The following is a 21,999-nucleotide window of genomic DNA, read 5'->3' on the forward strand; positions in this document are numbered from 1 at the left end:
TGTGGGGTGTGAACCATTCAACTACCGTATCTATGTAGGATGTGGTGGGCGGACCATTCAACCACCGTAACTGTGTAGGATGTTGGGTGTGAACCATTCAACCACCGTATCTATGTAGGATGTTGGGTGTGAACCATTCAACCACCATATCTATGCAGGATGTGGCGTGTGAACCATTCAACTAACGTATCTACACACATGTATGTAGGATGTGGTGGTTGGACCATTCAACTACCGTCACTGTGCAGGATGCGGGATGTGAACTATTCAACAACCGTATCTATGTAGGATGTGGTGGGTGAACCATTCAGCCACTGTAACTGTGCAGGATGTGAGATGTGAACCATTCAACTACCGTATCTGTGCAGGGTGTGGGGTGTGAACCTTTCAACTACCGTCACTGTGCAGGATGTGGGGTGTGAACCATTCAACTATCGTATCTGTGCAGGATGTGGGGTGTGAACCATTCAACTATCGTATCTGTGCAGGATGTGGGGTGTGAACCATTCAACTACCGTCACTGTGCAGGATGTGGGGTGTGAACCATTCAACTACCGTATCTATGCAGGATGTGGTGGGTGAACCATTCAACTACCGTCACTGTGCAGGATGTGGGGTGTGAACCATTCAACTATCGTATCTGTGCAGGATGTGGGGTGTGAACCATTCAACTACCGTATCTGTGCAGGATGTGGGGTGTGAACCATTCAACTACCGTATCTATGCAGGATGTGGTGGGGGAACCATTCAACTACCGTATCTTTGCAGGATGTGGGGTTTGAAACATTCAACTACCGTATCTATGCAGGATGTGGTGGGTGGACCATTTAACTACAGTATCTATGTAGGATGTGGTGGATGAACTATTTAACTACCGTATCTATGCAGGATGTGGGGTGTGAACCATTCATCTACCATATCTACGCAGGATGTGGCGGGTGGACCATTCAACCACTGCACCTATGTAAGATGTGGTGGGGGGACAATTCAACCACCACTCGACCTATGTAAGATGTGGTGGGGGGACAATTCAACCACCACTCGACCTATGTAAGATGTGGTGGGTGGATTATTCAACCAATGCACCTATGTGCGATGTGGTGGGTGAACCATTCAACCGCTGTACCTATGTACGGTAGGGTGGATGGACCATTCAACCACAGTATCTATGTAGGATCTGGTTGTTGAACCATTCAACCAATGTACCTTGGTACGATTTGGTCGATGGATCATTCAACCACTGTATCTCTGTACGATGTGGTTGGCAAACAATTCCACCTCCCCGTGTGTAATTTACTACACCTGCGAAAAGGATCAAGGATATAATCTAAGCTTGCCTCGGCCTGGAACTTCCAATTTGGCAAGAGATGTGCCCTCTGTGCCTGTATGGCTCTGGACTATGTCACACAATCGTCCACTTTGAAAGATGGTCATGCAGACGATAGCTATACCCTTCATTTAACAACAAAACCAATGTGAAATTTCATTGTAGTAAAACGTCTTTATTGTTATTTTAAATAAAGTTGCACTACACTACAAAACAAGACATTCAACCATTAAGTTAATATATACACGTATACACACGATCCATCGCACTTATATACTTCATATTTACTCTTGTGTGTACATATATATCTATTGCTTTATGAATAACTGACATGCACCGCCAGTGTCAAGGTATACAAGCCTTTCCTCCGATAAGACGGACCACTCTCAACTTTCACTTAGATAATTGATAAAGCGCATAACTATTTTTTAAAAATACTGAAAAATCTGTCTATGTATGCTGTATGTATGTATGATGAAAAGATGTTTTATCGTTAATTTAATCCACCAGTGATAGAAAAAATAGGATTAAAAGAATTTCTTGCTTCAAATACTAGCATAATTAGTCCAATGGGATGTTTTAATAAAAAGACAGATTTTTCAGTCAATTTGTAAAATGCCTGAAATATTCGAGAATTTTGTAAATTGCCTAAGTGAATGACATTGACTGATTGTAACATGGAGTCGGCTAGCGCCTTATTGGGTGTGTAACGAGTTTGTAGGACGGTTGTTGGAGCACCCACTTCTGGGACCGGACTCCGGTACATTCGGTCAGGACCAGGGGCTTCCCAGGGATCAACTCTATACACTTCTTATGTAAAGTGTTCAGAATGGTATTCTCCTGCAATGACAGCACAACACAAGTTTACATTAGTTTTCACATTTACGAGGGATCTGTCACACACGGGAGTGCCGTGACTTGGGGGAGCGCTACAGACTACATCAGTATAGTTGTGGTGTACTGTACATAAACCTATACACTGGTAGAAATCTAAAGTCAGACATTCCAGGTAGATGTTATGTCAATACAAGGTTTACTGCGCAAATTAAAAGTGGACAAAATCAAGATATTGTAGTGGTTGTATGGTTCTCAATTATCACTGTAAGACATGGGGATTTATTAATGGCCATCCATTTAAACTGAGAGATCTAACAGATATATATGTGTATGATGAAAGGGGTTTGAATAACATCAGTTCTCGTAGATATTAACTAAACCATTTACATAAAGACACAGTACATTTCAAAATACTATCAAATTAAACATTCAAACAAAATGCAGAAAATCAAATAAATATCAAGAGCCTTAAATAAAATTTCTCCACGTATAGTTATCATGCAATGACGTGTACTTCTTACATCCTAGTGTATTACAGGCATGTGGTCTCGTAGGTAAAGTGGACAAACAGGTCATACTCTCTCATACTATGCCTTCGTAGAATAACTGTACCTGATTGGCAAGTCGGGTCACAGCAACAATTCTGTTGTAATTAATGTTGTTAACGACAGATTCATCTAGAACGTAACATCATCTTTCAGCATAACGCTGTTATTTTATATATCTCTCTGCACGTGCAACATTGCCCTTTCCATGCATGGCGTCCAGGCTTTGAAACACGGCTGATACCGAGTGCGACCATATGTGAACGTTGGCTGTGGTAAAATCACCGCAATGAACATCTGAGTACGCACGTGTGTGTATGTCCACTGTCGGCGTTGTTTGATGGCGTCACACCTTTCTGACATGACCAGTTCTGTCGAGTTAGCCACGAGGCACATCCATGGTTTCTCCCTCCAAAGAACGCCAGCCAACAACTGACCGTTGTCTAAATACCAGACTTTCTGAAAGACAAGCATCACAGAAGTGAGTTTACACATTGATGCTACCTGTGATGAAGGGCCCCTCTGTCCGGGGCAATGCAGGTCGCCAGGACCCTTACTTGTACCGGAAAAGACGCGAAGCTTTTTCGTAAGGTTCAGAATCTGCTTCCTTTTATAAAATCACAAACGGACAAATGGCAATACTATGCATACATTGTTGAGCAGTTGTTATCTATATGACTAACCTGCTGATGGATAAAGTTGTCGCAGGGCCCACACCACACCTTTGGGTAGTAGATGGAATGCGTCAGGCAGTAGTTATCGAACTTCACGTTCACTATCTGCAAATCAAAGTCTCCGTCACTCATCGCACTGGCAATTAATTAAATCCGTTACAAGGTACCGACTATAATCCTTGTTTTCCAGTTCCTCTTGTCAACCAATGGCTCCTGGAATACATTGCTCTACACGGACAATGCGTCCTGGTGTAGGACCTGTTACAGACAGTGTTCATTGACATGTTACAGACAGTGTTCAATGACCTGTTACAGACAGTGTTCAATGACCTGTTACAGACAGTGTTCAATGACCTATTACAGACAGTGTTCAATGTCCAATCAAGGAACGTAACCAGTGAATACACACTGGTAATCCAGAAAAGTTGGTCCAACTCACAAATCGCGTTGGAGACAAGAAGGCGGTGCACATAATTTGGGCAGACATATTTGGTTTGTTACAGGTAGAGAGGGTGTACACATGTTGTGCACGTGCAGGTCATAACGAGCAATAAAATTGACTACGCTCACATGGACATATGTAATGTGTATCTGCCTGTGTGTGGGAGGAGATCTACTATATGTCATGTGTATCGCCCTGTGTGTAGAGGAGTCCTACTATATGTCATGTGTATCGCCCTGTGTGTAGAGGAGTCCTACTATATGTCATGTGTATCGCCCTGTGTGTAGAGGAGTCCTACTATATGTCATGTGTATCGCCCTGTGTGTAGAGGAGTCCTACCATATGTCATGTGTATCGCCCTGTGTGTAGAGGAGATTCTACTGTATGCCATGTGTATCGCCCTGTGTGTAGAGGAGTCCTACTATATGTCATGTGTCTCGGCCAGTGTGTAGAGGAGTCCTACTATATGTCATGTGTCTCGGCCAGTGTGTAGAGGAGTCCTACTATATGTCATGTGTCTCGGCCAGTGTGTAGAGGAGTCCTACTATATGCCATGTGTATCGCCCTGTGTGTACAGGAGTCCTACTATATGTCATGTGTATCGCCCTGTGTGTAGAGGAGTCCTACTATATGTCATGTGTATCGCCCTGTGTGTAGAGGAGTCCTACTATATGTCATGTGTATCGGCCAGTGTGTAGAGGAGTCCTACTATATGTCATGTGTATCGCCCTATGTGTAGAGGAGATCCTACTATACGTCATGTGTAGCGGCCTGTGTGTAGAGGAGATCATACTATATGTCATGTGTATCGCCCTGTGTGTAGAGGAGTCCTACTATATGTCATGTGTAGCGGCCTGTGTGTAGAGGAGATCATACTATATGTCATGTGTATCGCCCTGTGTGTAGAGGAGATCCTACTATATGTCATGTGTATCGGCCAGTGTGTAGAGGAGTCCTACTATATGTCATGTGTATCGCCCTGTGTGTAGAGGAGATCCTACTATATGTCATGTGTATCGGCCTGTGTATAGAGGAGTCCTACCATATGTCATGTGTATCGCCCTGTGTGTAGAGGAGATTCTACTGTATGCCATGTGTATCACCCTGTGTGTAGAGGAGTCCTACTATATGACCATGTGTATCGCCCTGTGTGTAGAGGAGATTCTACTACACGTCATGTGTAGCGGCCTATGTGTAGAGGAGATCCTACTATATGTCATGTGTAGCGGCCTATGTGTGGAGGAGATCCTACTATATGTCATGTGTAGCGGTCTATGTGTAGAGGAGATCCTACTATACGTCATGTGTATCGCCCTGTGTGTAGAGGAGATCCTACTATATGTCATGTGTATCGGCCAGTGTGTAGAGGAGTCCTACTATATGTCATGTGTATCGCCCTGTGTGTAGAGGAGATCCTACTATATGTCATGTGTATCGGCCTGTGTATAGAGGAGTCCTACCATATGTCATGTGTATCGCCCTGTGTGTAGAGGAGATTCTACTGTATGCCATGTGTATCACCCTGTGTGTAGAGGAGTCCTACTATATGACCATGTGTATCGCCCTGTGTGTAGAGGAGATTCTACTACACGTCATGTGTAGCGGCCTATGTGTAGAGGAGATCCTACTATATGTCATGTGTAGCGGCCTATGTGTGGAGGAGATCCTACTATATGTCATGTGTAGCGGTCTATGTGTAGAGGAGATCCTACTATACGTCATGTGTAGCGGCCTGTGTGTAGAGGAGATCCTACTATACGTCATGTCTATCGGCTGTGTGAAGAGGAGAGATCCTATACGTCATGTGTATTAGCCACGGTGTATAGGAGATATCCTACCATACGTCATGTGTATAGGCCTAAGTGTAGAGGAAAGATCCTACTATACGTCATGTGTATCGGACAGGTTGTAGAGGAGAGATTCTACTATATACCTCACCTTGTTGAGTGCGACTGCCGAGATAGGAGCATACAGGTCGGTGGCCACTTCCTTCATATACCAATGAAAGGATTTACACTGCAACTTCTTCCGGAGCAAAACCCGTCCAGAAACATCCCCAAACTGCGGCTTAAAGTAAAATTTATTAAATAATAAATTTTGAAATGAATGTGAGAAAAACACCCCAACAGGTGTGAAATTAGGAACCTGAGCCGTGCGTACTGTCGCTCATCGAGGAGTTGACAGAAAAAAGGTGTTATATTGAATGCTGGGTGTGACGTAGTTTATAAAAGGGTTACAACAAGCTCGAGTTGGAGGAGTATTGCCCCTGCGGTTTCCGAGAACTTGGTAATGCCAAATGATGAATGGATGATCGAAAAGCTCGTCTCTACATCAGCTCATACGGCTTGTCTCGGCAAGGGAGGATAAAGACACTTGTAAGTTGGTTTGTACTTCTGGCACCTGACAAATTACGTTTTCACCAGGAGCTACAACTGTTGTACGTGTATGTTACAGTATAGGAGCTACAATAGCCTTACACGGGCGCCATGTTTTGTTGTTCCCCAGTGTTGCAATCTCATGAAAATTAGAATTGGTCTTCAGCAACTCATGCTTGTTGTATTAGGCGACTAACGGGATTGGGTGGTCAGGTTGGATGAAATCATGTCATCGTATCCCAACTGCGTAGCTCGATGCTCATGATGTCAATCAGTGGATTGTCTGGTGCAGATTCGATTATTTACAGACCGCCCTCATATAGCTGAAATAGTGCGGCGTTAAACAACAAACAAACATTAATAACAGGTCTCTTACTCCGATACGCAATCTCATGAAAACCAGATAAGATATCTCAAAGATCTGAGAAAAAACTCCACACAACCTCTTACTTCTCACTTCTTATCTTCACAGGGTATCTTACCTTGACAAAATGTCACATGTGACAACATTGATCAAAGAACCTTTCAGTACATAACAGCTCAACACAAGTTGGAATATTTCTTGATTAACGTCATTTGATATATATCTCTAGAATATCACCCTGGTGTTTATATGTGTAAAGAAAATGTTATATATCTCTAGATTATCACCCTGGTGTTTATATGTGTAAAGAAAATGTTATATATCTCTAGAATATCACCCTGGTGTTTATATGTGTAAAGAAAATGTTATATATCTCTAGAATATCACCCTGGTGTTTATATGTGTAAAGAAAATGTTATATATCTCTAGAATATCACCCGGGTGTTTATATGTGTAAAGAAAATGTTATATATCTCTAGAATATCACCCTGGTGTTTATATGTATAAAGAAAATGTTATATATCTCTAGAATATCACCCTGGTGTTTATATGTGTAAAGAAAATGTTATATATCTCTAGAATATCACCCTGGTGTTCATATGTGTAAAGAAATTGTTATATATGTGTAGAATATCACCCTGGTGTTTATATGTGTAAAGAAAATGTGATATATCTCTAGAATATCACCCTGGTGTTCATATGTGCAAAGAAAATGCTATATATGTCTAGAATATCACCCTGGTGTTTATATGTGCAAAGAAAATGCTATATATGTCTAGAATATCACCCTGGTGTTTATATGTGTAACGAAAATGCTATATATCTCTAGAATATCACCCTGGTGTTTATATGTGTAAAGTAAATGCTATATATCTCTAGAATATCACCCTGGTGTTTATATGTGTGAAGAAAATGCTATATATCTCTAGAATATCACCCTGGTGTTTATATGTGTAAAGAAAATGCTATATATCTCTAGAATATCACCCTGGTGTTTATATGTGTAAAGAAAATGCTATATATGTCTAGAATATCACCCCGGTGTTCATATGTGTGGGGAAAATGCTATATATCACTAGATGCTCTGATTGGTATGAAACTACTCACCGTAACGTGATTGCTGACGACGTTATGGAAGAACAGGTATTTATACTCATCCATCCACACGTACGCCACCCTCATAGCGTTGTTCAGTACTGTCCTGAAGGCATCTTTACCCAGATTAGGGTTGGTCGTGCGGAAGATGTGCGCCAAGTGGGAACAGGGCAGCAGCTCCACTGTGCCGTTACACATCCACGTCTGCAACAGAGTGACGCCGCGCCAGGCCAGCTACAGTGAGTGTATTACAGGATAAAACACGACTCCGGTGTTTGGGGTTGGTACAGTTAACCCTGAGGGGTGCAGTGGCCGAGCCTGTGAGGCTGAGGGCGTGAGTTGGACTAGCGAGGTGACTGCTGTTTTATATATATAGCATATGAACCGTTGAAACAACATTTATTAATATGTGTTGCATAGTATGTATAAAAATGCGTTACAACAGTCTAAAGGAACGCTCGTAAAATATAACTGGCCAAGACATATTCGCCAAACATGGGACCTTCTAATGAACCGTGCATTCAACCAGTTCTGTGGTATAATGGTTGGAGTGTCTGACTACTGATCAGGAGGTTCGATTCCCGTCTTACATAATGAAAAAGTTTCATTTATTGTCTTCGATTTTAGATTAGGTCTTACTAAGAAAAAATAAAACGTTCTAAGAGGTAATTACGAAATAAACAAGTAACGTCCAAAAGAATGGTCACTATTCCTGACCGATTTATAAGTCCATGTTAAGTACGTCCTCGTCTGCTTTGTACATACCTTGAAAGACAGTTCAATGTTTTCCCCGCCCCATACTTTGAGTCCGGGGTCGTAGCCCCCGAGAAGATGGAAGTATCGTCTGCTGATGCTGAATATCCCGCCAGGCATTGTGGGTGACCTGGGAGGGCAGAGGGGAGATATAGGTGCTTATCAAACAAGGTACATCCTGAAGTCCACGGGGACACTACCGAGACAATGTATTGCATTGTGGGACCATCAGACCAATGTACTGGAGAAGACAGATTTACAAACAGATTGATTGAAGTTTCGGTTTAAATTGAGGAGAAGGCTGCTCAAGAAGAATAAATAGGATTGATGTTGACAACTATCTGCACTGCAGCATCCTCTATGCACAGTCAAATATACTTACATGATCGGCGCTGTAGTTGACTTCCGTTTCCTCATCATACTTAGTGTGAGTGGACTGGGGAAGTAGGTCAGATCCACCCAGTTGAACAGACCGTGGTAGTACACTTCTACTTGGTAGATGTTGAAGTCCTTGTTGTCGATGCCGTTGATGACGGGGTAGGTAACAGTGAATTCATCGTCCTTAATACGATGCAGCATTGGTTGTAGCCAGTCTTCAACAGTAACAAGTTCTTCATTATAACATGAAGTGTCATCCATTAGAAGCGATGCGATGACAAACATTGGTATATGCCACGAACAGACTAATACTAGGAATTCAAAGTGTATTAACATCCAATGTCTCTTCATAAAAAAGTTGCTGAAGGCTGTTCTCATCTGCGGAAGGTGAATTTGTAATTTGAGATACTTTTGCCCTCATCCAGTTACACGCAACCTGGAAAACTAGTGGTGCCGTGACATGAACATGACCTTGTCAATACAAGCAAACTCTAGATCTTCCTGCATGTAACTTTCAGACACTCTAGTTCTTGTCCCAACCCTTCCTACACTCGACTATATGCCCCTACCTTTCAGACACTCCACCACATTTCCCCACCTTTCATACACTCGACTATATGCCCCTACCTTTCATACACTCCACTACATTCCCCCACCTTTCATACACTCGACTATATGCCCCTACCTTTCATACACTCCACTACATTTCCCCACCTTTCATACACTCGACCACATGCCCCTACCTTTCATACACTCCACTACATTTCCCCACCTTTCATGCACTCGACCACATGCCCCTACCTTTCATACACTCCACTACATTTCCCCACCTTTCATACACTCGACCACATGCCCCTACCTTTCATACACTCCACTACATTTCCCTACCTTTCATACACTCGACTATATGACCCTACCTTTCATACACTCCACTACATTTCCCCACCTTTCATACACTCGACCACATGCCCCTATCTTTCATACACTCCACTACATTTCCCCACCTTTCATACACTCGACCACATGCCCCTACCTTTCATACACTCCACTACATTTCCCCACCTTTCATACACTCGACCACAGGCCCCTACCTTTCATACACTCCACGTGTGAGTCAAGGAAGGTGAGGACGGGGGCAGTAGCGGCGGCCACGCCCAGTAGTCGGGCCCCTATCAAGCCCACTCTAGAGGAGGCCCTCACTAGCTTCACCTTGGGCAGCGGGCGAAGGTACTCCTCCAGCGAGGAACCTAGTGACGCTGGGGAGAGAAAAACAGCTAGACTTATTTGAACGCAAACGTCATTATTCTTCAGTAAGTCACAATATTCTATGTATACTAGGAACAATAGTAAAGAGAACCCCCACATATATTGAGAAATGCTATGTAAAGAAATGACGTTGTGGAATTCAATGTGCAAAGCACATTCAATTTCTGGTCCATGCCTCGTGAGCATCGATGCAGGCACGACATCTTCCGGAAATATTGGGTATCAACTTTTCTCCCATGGTAATCTTAGTCTTCTTGTAAGGCCTGTACAAGCTGAGGTCGTTTGCGAACCCTTCGGCCCAGTATATCCAAGAAGTGTTCAATCGGTCTGGAGATTTGGCTGGCCAAGACAGTGTTGTATAACCTTGGAGTCTGAGACAGTTGACTGCATCACGAGCTCTGTGAGGATGTGCGTTGTCATCCTGGAACACAGTTGTGACCTACGCATTGGCTAAATGGTACGACAACGGAACATAAGAAATGGTCCACATAAAGTTGGCCGGTCATGTCCTCTCGCACTATCATCAGATCCGTCCGGCTGTCGTGGGACCATGATGCTGTCACTTCCGTAACGATCGTGCTCTTGGACTGCTGCCGGGTTGTACTTCTCTCCATGCCGTCTCCAAACACGATTCATCAGAAAACATGGTGTATCTCCAATGTCGCCGTTGGTGACCTCCAAACTACTGTGCTCACTGTGGCGCCCGTGTGCCACAGTCAGACACATTTCTCTAGAAAGATTTCTCTTGATTTCAGGTCCGCAATTTTCAGCCCTGAAGTTGTCCCTCAGTTCTGCTGCAGAAATGAATCCGTTCATCAAAGGAATGGTGCGGCCATATCGATCCTGCCTGGGAGTAGTCTTTCTAGGCCTCCCCCCATTCCACCCTAATCTTAACCCCACCCGTTTGCCGACATCGTTCCATCAGTCGGTTTATCACACTTGAGATTTTTCAAAGTGTTTCGCAACTGTAGTTTGTGATTGGCCAGCTTCAAGCATACAATTGTGTGCAACTATTCATTTGGGCGGCATATTCCTTAATTGTACCCCTTCATGAACCACGTGACATTTATTGGCATTTATTTGGGGTGGGTGGTCATAGCGATGTAAGGAGAAGAACCAGATTCAGTTAAAACAATAAATGTGTAATCGCTTTATGTGTACTAATGCATAGTAGTTGTTTCACGTAATTGTTCAACGACTAACGATCTTTACAACTGAAAACCGAGGTTTGTGAATTAGGGCAGGGATGCAGGCTCTGAATGAGTTCCATGTATTGTTAGGGACAGCATCATGTGATGGATAAGATGCTCAGAACTATTATTGTCGAGCAATGGTTCGTCAAGTAAGTGAAATACGTGAAGTATATGCATGTGATGATCTCACGGTGGTCAGAGGCATCGTCCACGAGGATGACTTCTTGTAGGAGATGTTGTGGTGTATTGTCGAGGACGCTGAACACTGTCCTGATGAGAGTGGACCAAGCCTCGTTGTGGAAGCAGATGATGATGCTGGTGGCAGGCAGGTCGTCTGGGTACAATATCCCCCGGCACCTGGGGACATTGGATGCAGAATAATGATAATATAATATCATTATTAATTAATGTAATATCTTTACAGGCATAAATCGTCCCTTTCTTTACTTTAACATGTAGGAAAAACAAGCTGTTCGTCGAGTCCCAAACTCCGGCAAGGTGTAAGTCCTACTTGAGCGAGATACATAGTCGAGGCAGATATAGAGGGGCTAGATACATAGTAGAGGCAGATATAGAGGGGCTAGATACAAAGTAGAGGCAGATATAGAGGAGCTAGATACACAGTAGAGGCAGATATAAAGGAGCAAGATACATAGTAGAGGCAGATATAGAGGGGCTAGACACATAGTAGAGGCAGATATAGAGGGGCAAGATACATAGTAGAGGCAGATATAGAGGGGCTAGATACATAGGAGAGGCAGATATAGAGGGGCTAGATACAAAGTAGAGGCAGATATAGAGGGGCTAGATACATAGGAGAGGCAGATATAGAGGGGCTAGATACATAGTAGAGGCAGATATAGAGGGGCTAGATACATAGGAGAGGCAGATATAGAGGGGCTAGATACAAAGTAGAGGCGGATAAAGAGGGTCTAGATACATAGTAGAGCCAGATATGGAGGGGCTAGATACATAGTAGATGCAGATATAGAGGGGCTAGATACATACCAGAAGCAGATACAAAGGGCCTAGATACATAGTAAAGGCAGATATAAAGGAGCAAGATACACAGTAGAGGCAGATATAGAGGGGCTAGATACACAGTAGAGGCAGATATAGAGGGGCTAGATACAAAGTAGAGGCAGATATAGAGGGGATAGATACATAGTAGAGGCAGGTATAGAGGGGCTAGATACATAGTAGAGGCATATATAGAGGGGCTAGATACATAGTAGAGGCAGATATAGAGGGTCTAGATACATAGTAGAGGCAGATCTAGAGGGTCTAGATACATAGTAGAGGCAGATATAGAGGGTCTAGATATATAGTAGAGGCAGATATAGAGGGGCTAGATACATAGTAGAGGCAGATATAGAGGGGCTAGATACACAGTAGAGACAGATATAGAGGGGCTAGATACATACTAGAGGCAGATGTAGAGGGACCAGATAGATAGTCACGACGGATATAGAGGGCCTAGATACATAATCGTGGCAGATATTGGGGGCTAGAGGAGTGTATCGAGAGAAACTTTCCTTGGGTCACACAAATTTGAATACAATCTGATATGGGTAAGGCATTTGTCAGCATAAGACTGTCGTACCAGCTTGATCGTATTGACTGGTCGATGACCATTTGAGCTGAGGCGGCTGGAACTATCCTAGGGTAGAGTGACAACAAACACTCACCCAGCCGGCCTGAGATCTGGGACTCGGCGACGGAGGGAGATGAGATCGCTGACGTGCAGGTTGAATCCGGTTCTGTTAAAGCCTTCCTCCATCTTGATTTTCTCCTCTTTGGACAGACTCTCCACATGGACTTGCACCGCCCTGCCAAACTCACCTTAATAACACAATACATGATATGGATATAGAACGCATTAACGACATATGTTTCACCTTCAGCGCAGACTATTCTAAAATGCATGCCTTTACAGAACACTAACAAATTGACAAAGATATAAAGGAAGAGCAGAATCACCTGGGGCTTTCACGTGGGCCAGTGGGGCTATTGTATTTAGTATCCTCTTCACTTCAGCTTCATCCCGGCTGCGAGCATGGTAGTCAATGTTGGAAGTTGACGTCAAATTCTTGTCTTTAACTTCTCTCACAGGCGCTAGTGTTTTGTTGTAGGCCTTGTTTGGAGAATCTGACGTTGCCATCTTTTCCTGGATGAACTCTACAATATTTTTTACAGCATCACTCTTGCGATCTTTCTCAAGAACCTTTACTGGGCGATTTGCTTTGGGGAGACCTTCTCCGCCCACCTTATTAATATTTAGGCCATTGTCTGACTTGTCAACCCTTGGGAGATGGTCATTTGGGAAACCTTGCCTGCGTAACTTTTCAAAATGGTGGTCACTGTCAGAATTGTCTCCCTTAGGCACGTGACCGTCGGGGGGAACTTTCCTATGTAACTTGAGTTTGTCACGGACATCTTCCACCCTTAGGAGATGGTCATTTGGCAGACCGTGTGGATTAATGTTGACAGCGCCACTAAAATGCCTGTGATTGTCAGTGCCCGTGTGCGGGTACCACTCGTCAACTATAATGTACTGCAGGAATACCAGAAACCAGAACACAAGCACGAGGCAGAGGAACCGGAAGAAACACCTGGTAGGTCGTTCCTGTCTCCCTGTCCGCATGGTTGGTTACACGCTGGCTCTGCCAACAGTCACAGCACCTGGGAATAGCCAACTGTAAGGAATGTCTGAAGTTTCATCTGAAAAGTAAATATTACATCAGATTCTAGTCTTCAAGCAGTATCCTGCCATGAATTTGGATTACACGATTCTGATTGTTAAATCAGGAGTTTAAAATCACACAAAGAAACTCTGATTCAAACATGATTTCACGGCCGATTCAAGTATCTGTGTGAAATTACTTCATCCTCATAACAAAGAATGTCAGGTTGCCATCAGGACCCTCAGACTTCAGAAGCTGCAGGCCCTGACTAAACTCCTCAGGCCCGCATTATAAAAAATGCAGCTTATTGTGACAAATATATCGACACGTTAATTTACTGCAGGCCATAAGGACCCATGCAACTTTGAAACTACGGGCCAGACACAAGATCTATATGCCACGGGCCTACGGGCAGGTGCTTATTTCGAACAATGTCTGTACTTTTCAAACATCAATATTCAAACACGTATTTTTCTGTAGAGTTGTGGTTCCTGTAATAACCTGCTCAAAAGTTTAGACTTATGCTGCTTCACCCATTAATTCGCTAACACCACTCAAGCTCGTGTTTGATTTTGCCATGCTCTGCCGGTAACACAACTCTAGATTAAAAACACATCCCCTAATTAATTTACTTTCTCCGTTGTTTAGACTGTTTGCACGTTAAACTACGTGAGGTAATATTAGGTCATTGTCGCAAATAATTGAAATCCATCCATTATTCATTATATCACATACGTTGTATGTGAGTGAGTGAGTTTGGCTTTACGCCACTTTTAGTAATATTCCAGCCATATCAAAGTCTGTTACAACACGTGCAACATTAGTGCGGGCATTAACCTGCTGCAATGTGACGTTACGTCCCTGCATTTACAGAAAGGGCAGAACATGATCTATGTGAAAGAGGTCTGAAGAAAAGGCCATGTCAGTATATTAACGTTATGCCACCTCAGAATGTCTGTTACAACACGTACAACATTTGCGTGAGCATTATCCTTCTTCAGCGTAATGTTACGTCCCTGTCTTTGCGTGAGCATTAACCTTCTTCAACGTAATGTTACGTCCCTGTCTTTGCGTGAGCATTAACCTTCTTCAACGTAATGTTACGTCCCTGTCTTTGCGTGAGCATTAACTTTCTTCAACGTAATGTTACGTCCCTGCCTTTGCGTGAACACAAAAGGTAGAACAAGATCTTGAACGATGTCGTCCCGGTAGCGTACGCCATTCAAATTGCCATCAACACTGGTGAGATGTGATGCCACCACTTACCATTATACATCCACCCTATGCTTGTCGTAAAAGGCGACTAACGGGGTCGGTGGTCAGGTTCGCTGACTTGGTTGATGCATGTCATAGTATCCCAATTGCGTGGATCGACACTCATGATTGTCTGGTCCAGACTCGATTATTTACAGACCGCCGTCATACAGCTGGAAAATTGCTGAGTGCGGCGTTAAACAACAAACAAACAAAACATATCCACCCCGGCAACGCAAGCGTCTATAAAACGTCCCTCTGAACTCCTGCAGACCCTTGCACGACCATCAGAGCTGTCCAGATGAAACCTTGACTAATCTGTGAACAACATACAGCTCCAGTCTTGTCTTCTGAACCTTAGATGCCCTGGCGGTGCCTGGGTGTATCGTTGGCCGGATGTTTTGCTCTATCAAAAGGTTGCGATGAGCTCCGCCACAAATTGGTCTCAACCCAGGAATTGTCCGAGCTGTTAATGTAGCAGTTTGGTATGGATTCCGTAGAAGCACCAAATAATGTATCCATAGATATGACGCTGTGTTTCTATGAACATTAAAATGTCTGGCAACTTCATTTTGCGCCACTCCTGTTTGCAGCATACCCACGGCGCGTAGACGTTGATTTTCGGCAGGCCGTGGCATTGCGCAAGACTTATTTACGGTTAAACAAAAGTGTGTGTTTTATGAGCACCTGATAGCAAAACAATCTTTGAGTGCTGTTCACATTAAAAAAAACACGTGTGTGAGTAGCATTGTTCCCAACTTACAAGCACACATCCAAATTGTGCGCCTTGCATTGACATGCACATGCAAATTGTGAATCCGACCATGAGGTGGAGACGTCTTAATGAAAATGTTTTGCAAGATGCATTGTTTAACTTTAGAAAAGATTTATTTTTATTGAATTTTATATGAAGAACAATTACTTTTTCCTTTAATATGTGTATTATTAACCTACAGGGAATTGCGGACCATAAATTATTATCGAATGCCTCTCCCAGAAGGTCTGATATTGACAACTTAATTAACTCGGGAAAAGATAATCAGTAATTCGTTGTCGCATATAATGTATTCTCTAAAAATTAAAAAATAAGTTTCGTTCGTCACAAAAGTTGTTGTTGAGAAGAAAAAAAAACTTCTCACGGACCAGCTGCTACAAAAGATGGATGGCTGCAATGTTCTGAGCCGAACTACGAAGGATACTTCCCAAGCTTACAGGCAACCAAATACACGATAAGCCAGCATGTTTCTGCAGGCATCAAAGTGACTGGTTATTCTCTGTTGATGAAAATGGACAAAATTGACTACTGCGCTGTCATCAAATATATCTCCCATTGAAACTCCAGCAGCCAGACATGTGGAATGGGGTCCTTCCTTTTCCATTGTTAAGAGGTGGACAACGAGTTCAAGAGGTGAAGAGGCTCCAGGCAGCGTAACAACAAGTACCTCCTTTTAGAATGACGCGGCAAGAGATCGAACAACCGACCTTACGCTCTCCGGGAATACCCTCTATCCACTAGACCACCGAGGCTGTTCACAGCACATGAACAAAAAGTCTCAACTCTAATAACACACAACATATAAATCTGCTTGATATACGCTGTTTCTATATCCGTTTACTCAATATTTACCTATCTGCCTGCCGCAGTACCCAAGGCGTGTTGTAGTTGTTCCCGAGTACCCTGCACACACATGCCGACCTATTATACTAAGCTAGCTTCCAGCGAACACCTTACACCAACTGAGTCTTCCTTAAAGAATACTAAATACTTGATTTGAGGTACATAACAACTGTACGTATATACGACCTAATCAGTTTGTGCTCTTCGTCAGGCCGATACATCTTATTCATGGTCCACGCTTGTTTGGGGCCCATCCCCAAGTTTTACTGGACCTGATGTCGTCAAGCTTTCCCAGATATTGTGGCTGGGACAAAAAACACGTTTGGTTGCCCGTTCGTGAAGATGTTGGAGAGTCATATACCGTCAAATTACGTGAATTGGTGTGCAGTTAGGATATAACACACGTTATTTTTTATGTACTTTTATACATTTCTGTGTATATTTTTTTAAAACTATTTTTCATTTTTATTCCAGCTTTCATCTATGAAATTTGATTACAATTCATATGATGGAGAGACTAAATAAATAATTTCATTCGATTTGAATCTTAAATCTTAAAGTGTTCACTCGTCACGCCAAAGACCCGGATTCGTCTTCCCCAACGGTTACAATGTGTGGTCCCCCTTCTATTGATATTGTTGGAATATTTTTGAAAGCCTTGTAAAATTTATTTCTTGGTTTTCATCATGTTTTCAAACAATTTTCTATTCTTAATCACTGTTGAGAAAACAAAATACATTTTTCTTCTTTTAATTGGGTTTCATCATGAAGCACAGACTGTACCATTCATAGTGAGACAGACTGGCAGGGGGTCCTGCCCTGGTCACAGTGAGGTGGAGGTGGCGTGTCGAAAACATGTGACGTGATACATTCGACTCATGTCTTCCTCGAGTGAGAACAAATTCACTCCCTACCAAGTCAGTTTGGAATTGTCATGAGAAACAATTAAGAATTAAATATATAATTCACCTGATTTCGAATTTTGGTCGTAATAAGCTGTCTGGGACAGGGTTAATGACCATGCGAAACTCTTGTTGCGAATGTATTGTGCAAAACACAAGACAATGTTTTATATATAAATATAAAATGTATGTCACCGAACTATGGCCTATATTAAGGATATGTAACGTTTTGAATATAACGGAAACGCCATGTTTTATACATGGGCGGTCAATTTCGATCTAAAGTATCTCTTCACGCGAGGTGGGACGGTCACCACAGTACAAAGTACTAAACAGGCCACTATATATGTATAGCTCTATTTCTGAAATGTGCAATCACTAGCAGTGTGCACGTGTGTTCCATCTTCCATACATACACATCACTATACAGCAAGCAGTCTCTGACCCTACCTGTGCCACGTATACGATGTGCCAGCCAAGGTTATAGTGATCCACAACAGTAGCTATACAATATGTGTGTCCACCTGACGTATACGTATACGTTACCCCCACAGCTAGACCCCCCACGTGATGGGGGGAGGGGCGCAACTTGTATCATTCTTGCGGCAACGACGAGAGTCGAAATTATTAAAAGCTGATGGTGGTTGATCAGTTCTAGAGATATAGCATGTTTTGTATGAGACCTACCTTTCCTTTCAACTGTGTGCAACTCAGTTATTGATGATGTGATTCAACTGAAATAATGAGCTACACGGCATGGGGTATAAGCACCGCTACAACACCACATAATATTCGCATGAAGTTGTTTCCGCCGCCATGTGTTACAACAATCGATGTTGTTATCGATGTAGATGAACACCATGTCGTACTGCCGGCGCCTGTTGCCTGACTGGACAATACTACGGCCACTTCCGTCTGACTGTAGACGAGGAAAGTCATCATTGGATAGATTTGTCCTTTGACTTTAACATACCCACAGACATGTCAGAATATCCTAAAACCTTTACTACGTCAGATGTTGTGTGTGTAGAGAAGATGGCATCCTGGTGGCCACTGTATCGTGTGCCTGCGCTACCACCATCTCACAAGGTAGAGCACATGTACCATGTCTACCTCCTACACGGGTGCCAGGCATACCGCATACATCGTGCTTCATATCCCACACCAATGTTTGATACGTGTTTATATCATGTAATGATACAATAAATATCTGTACAAGGGTGTTTGCAGAATGTTTGATATTGCACTGTGGACCAGCACGCCAACTTATCAATATATTTAAGATTCCCATAAGTGTATATACCATCACATAAGACTCCAATATAAGGTGTTTATCAGTATATTGACTCGGGACAATGGTTGGCGTCACGGTGATCTGCAATGTTGCTGGATCGGTTCTTTCAGTTTAGTCCTACCTACGATCTAACACGCGCAACTGAGCTGACACTTGGACAACATGGACACTGCGTGGTGAACTGGGGTGACCACAAACATGCATGGGGTCAGTGAGGTAATTATGTGGCGAGTGTGGGGTAGGAACCATCTCGTGGGGCTCTACAGTGTGTGTACGGGGTTGGTAGTCGTCAAGCCTGAGTGGTCGTGTGTTTGGATCCCATATCTGTACTGATTATTATTCTCGGTTTGCCGGCACCATTCACCAACGTGGTAAAGGACTGTTCACCATGGCACAACGTGGTAAAGGATTGTTCACCATGGCACAACGTGGTAAAGGACTGTTCACCATGGCACAACGTGATAAAGGACTGTTCACCATGGCACAACGTGGTAAAGGACTGTTCACCATGGCACAACGTGGTAAAGGATTGTTCACCATGGCACAACGTGGTAAAGGACTGTTCACCATGGCACAACGTGGTAAAGGACTGTTCACCATGGCACAACGTGGTAAAGGACTGTTCACCATGGCACAACGTGGTAAAGGACTGTTCACCATGGCACAACGTGGTAAAGGACTGTTCACCATGGCACAACGTGGTAAAGGACTGTTCACCATGGCACAACGTGGTAAAGGACTGTTCACCATGGCACAACGTGGTAAAGGACTGTTCACCATGGCACAACGTGGTAAAGGACTGTTCACCATGGCACAACGTGGTAAAGTGCTCTTCACCGTGACACAACGTGGTACAGGGCTCTCCACCATGACACAACGTGGTAAAGGACTCTTCACCAAGACACAACGTGATAAAACAACACACACGGGCGTTAAACCCTGTTCACTCATTTACGCTAACAAAATAATTCCTATTTCAAAAACTGTTTTGGTTTCATTGGATTGGCAGGATGTCTGATTGACCTTCAGACCGACTAACGGGATCGGGTGGTCAGGCTCGCTGACTTGGTTGATGCATGTCATCGGTCCCAATTGCGTGGATCGATGCTCATGATATCAATCACTGGATTGCCTGGTCCAGACTCGATTATTTACAGACTACCGTCATATAGCTGGAATATTGCTGAATGCGGCGTTAAACAACAAACCAACCAACCAACCAAGTATCAAAATATTTAAGATAACGAAAAGGAAATGCCAACACAAACACCTATTCGTCACTATTTAACATTGCGTTCAAGATTGTTGCACCACATATAGCGTGCATGCACGTGTATGTGTGTGTGTGTGTGCGGGGGGGGGGGGGGGTGCGTGCGTGCGTGCGTGCGTGCGTGCGTGTGTCTGCATGTACTAGTCAGGACTAATGTCGATTTTTTTAGAGCCAGTCCACTGAGATACCATGCCGCAGTTTTAACATGAATACCCCACGCAGACACAGTATACTGACTCCGAGCCGACCAGTCCTTTATTTAGCCCCTTAATGCCGAGCGCCAGGTAGCGTAACAACAACTACCATTTTTTAACGTATTTTGGTATGACGCGTTCGGGGATCGATTCTCGGACTGTCCGCTCTGAGGACGCACGCTCTACCACTAGACCACAGGGGACAGTCTGGATAATGATGAGAACCACTGGAGCAACAGGTCACATAGTTTCTGTATTGTGTGCTCATCTAGCAGTGTATAACTTGGTTACTACTATCCACTATGAACCAAGAAGGGAAATATCCGGAGCATCATGTGTTTGTTCCATACAAATGGATTACAACTTGGAAACATGTTTAAATCCATCGCTTGATATTGATTGGTAATTAACATGATAATAGATACCAACTTCTCGTAGTGGAAATGTCTAACATACAAAAAAGTTGGCAATCAAATATGATCTTCATATATTGTTAGTCAAGGCTGGCATATATCATAGAACTGACCAATCACAGCATACCTTCTGAATGTCAACATCTTCTGTCCTTGTGCGAATAAGTCGGGTTTCTGTTTATCCACGGAGAGCATCTGCACTACAAGTCACTTGATACAAGCACGTCATCAAGGTGACGGTGAGGGGCTCCGGATGCAGCACTCAGGTAACAGTTGTTTAACGAGAGCCTGGGGCCTCACGTTTAAAGGCGTCCATGTGAAGGTGGCGGCGGCGGCGGCGACGACAGACAATGTAGCAACGGCAGCAGGTAACAGGTGTGATGTGATAATTTAACATTGATCAATGTCTTTATCAATAATATGAACTTCCTTAAACGGTTTGTATTCTTCCCTCAATACCCGTTCGTGATCATATTTGACTTTGCTAGCGGTTTAGGTAACATACGTTTGCTAGCCTAGGATCATATTGACTGGCAGGTAAATGCGTAAGTGAGTATTTACCCTATTGAATGTGGATTAGATGACAAAACGACAATATACAATATGAGGGTATTGATACAGTTAACCCGTGTGCGCAGTGGTGTGTTCCATGAGTCTATCTTCAATGTGTATGACATATTTAGTCCTATTCTGTTCCTAAAATGAAATAATAACTTCAATTAACACTGTCCTTTTCTGATACACTCTATTTGGATGAAAATCAGTATATTGATGTATATTTATAAATAGTATATGTGTGAGCGTGGCGTGTGTGTTGGTGTGTGTCTGTGTCTTGGGTGCGTCTGTGTATAGGAGAGAGAGAGAGAGAGAGTGTGTGTGTGTGTGTCTTGGTGGGTGGGTGTCTGTGTGTGTGCGTGCGTGTGTGTATAGGAGAGAGTGTCTGTGTGTGTGAGGATGACTGTGTGTGTGGCTTGTGTATGGGGATGAGCAGCGGGTTTGATCTTATGCCAGACAACACTGGAGGTATTTTCCTCGTCGACAACGTGACGAACAACTTTGTTTCCTGCCTTACACACCAACCATGCAGAGGTACGTACCATCACGACACCAATGGTCCCAAG

General features: G+C 43.4%; 1 protein-coding gene across 3 annotated transcripts; it reads right to left on the reverse strand.

Annotated features, from left to right (window-relative positions):
• Nucleotides 1-1,505: 1,505 nt before the first annotated feature.
• Nucleotides 1,506-21,093, reverse strand: LOC139473366 (polypeptide N-acetylgalactosaminyltransferase 13-like). Of its 3 annotated transcripts, none has more exons than XM_071255909.1 (12): nucleotides 21,006-21,093; nucleotides 13,230-13,970; nucleotides 12,938-13,091; nucleotides 11,440-11,606; nucleotides 9,882-10,046; nucleotides 8,795-9,005; nucleotides 8,425-8,542; nucleotides 7,672-7,863; nucleotides 5,764-5,892; nucleotides 3,393-3,488; nucleotides 3,019-3,168; nucleotides 1,507-2,167 (listed from the first exon to the last, which is right to left on the reverse strand). In XM_071255909.1, the coding sequence occupies exons 2-12, from the start codon at nucleotides 13,891-13,893 to the stop codon at nucleotides 2,015-2,017; spliced, it is 2,199 nt and encodes a 732-aa protein (XP_071112010.1). In that variant the 5' UTR covers nucleotides 13,894-13,970; nucleotides 21,006-21,093; the 3' UTR covers nucleotides 1,507-2,014. The 3 variants fall into 3 exon arrangements, with proteins under 3 accessions (XP_071112013.1, XP_071112010.1, XP_071112011.1); XM_071255910.1 differs by lacking the exon at nucleotides 21,006-21,093 and adding an exon at nucleotides 18,395-18,510; XM_071255912.1 differs by lacking the exon at nucleotides 5,764-5,892 and having other exon boundaries at nucleotides 1,506-2,167.
• Nucleotides 21,094-21,999: the final 906 nt, after the last annotated feature.

Source organism: Haliotis cracherodii, unplaced genomic scaffold (genome assembly GCF_022045235.1).
Source record: "Haliotis cracherodii isolate W230 unplaced genomic scaffold, xgHalCrac1.p SCAF_28, whole genome shotgun sequence".
Lineage (NCBI taxonomy): Eukaryota > Metazoa > Mollusca > Gastropoda > Lepetellida > Haliotidae > Haliotis > Haliotis cracherodii.

What these genes read in the sequence shown, in the direction of transcription:
- LOC139473366 (XM_071255909.1), bottom strand. Translation starts at nt 13,893, where the DNA reads ATGCGGACAGGGAGACAGGAACGACCTACCAGGTGTTTCTTCCGGTTC. An exon ending in ACACGTGGAGTGTATGAAAG is followed by an intron (nt 9,006 to 9,881) that starts GTAGGGGCCTGT and finishes TTACTGTTGAAG; the next exon opens with ACTGGCTACAACCAATGCTG. An exon ending in GACAGTGGACATACACACAC is followed by an intron (nt 2,168 to 3,018) that starts GTGCGTACTCAG and finishes CTGTCATTGCAG; the next exon opens with GAGAATACCATTCTGAACAC.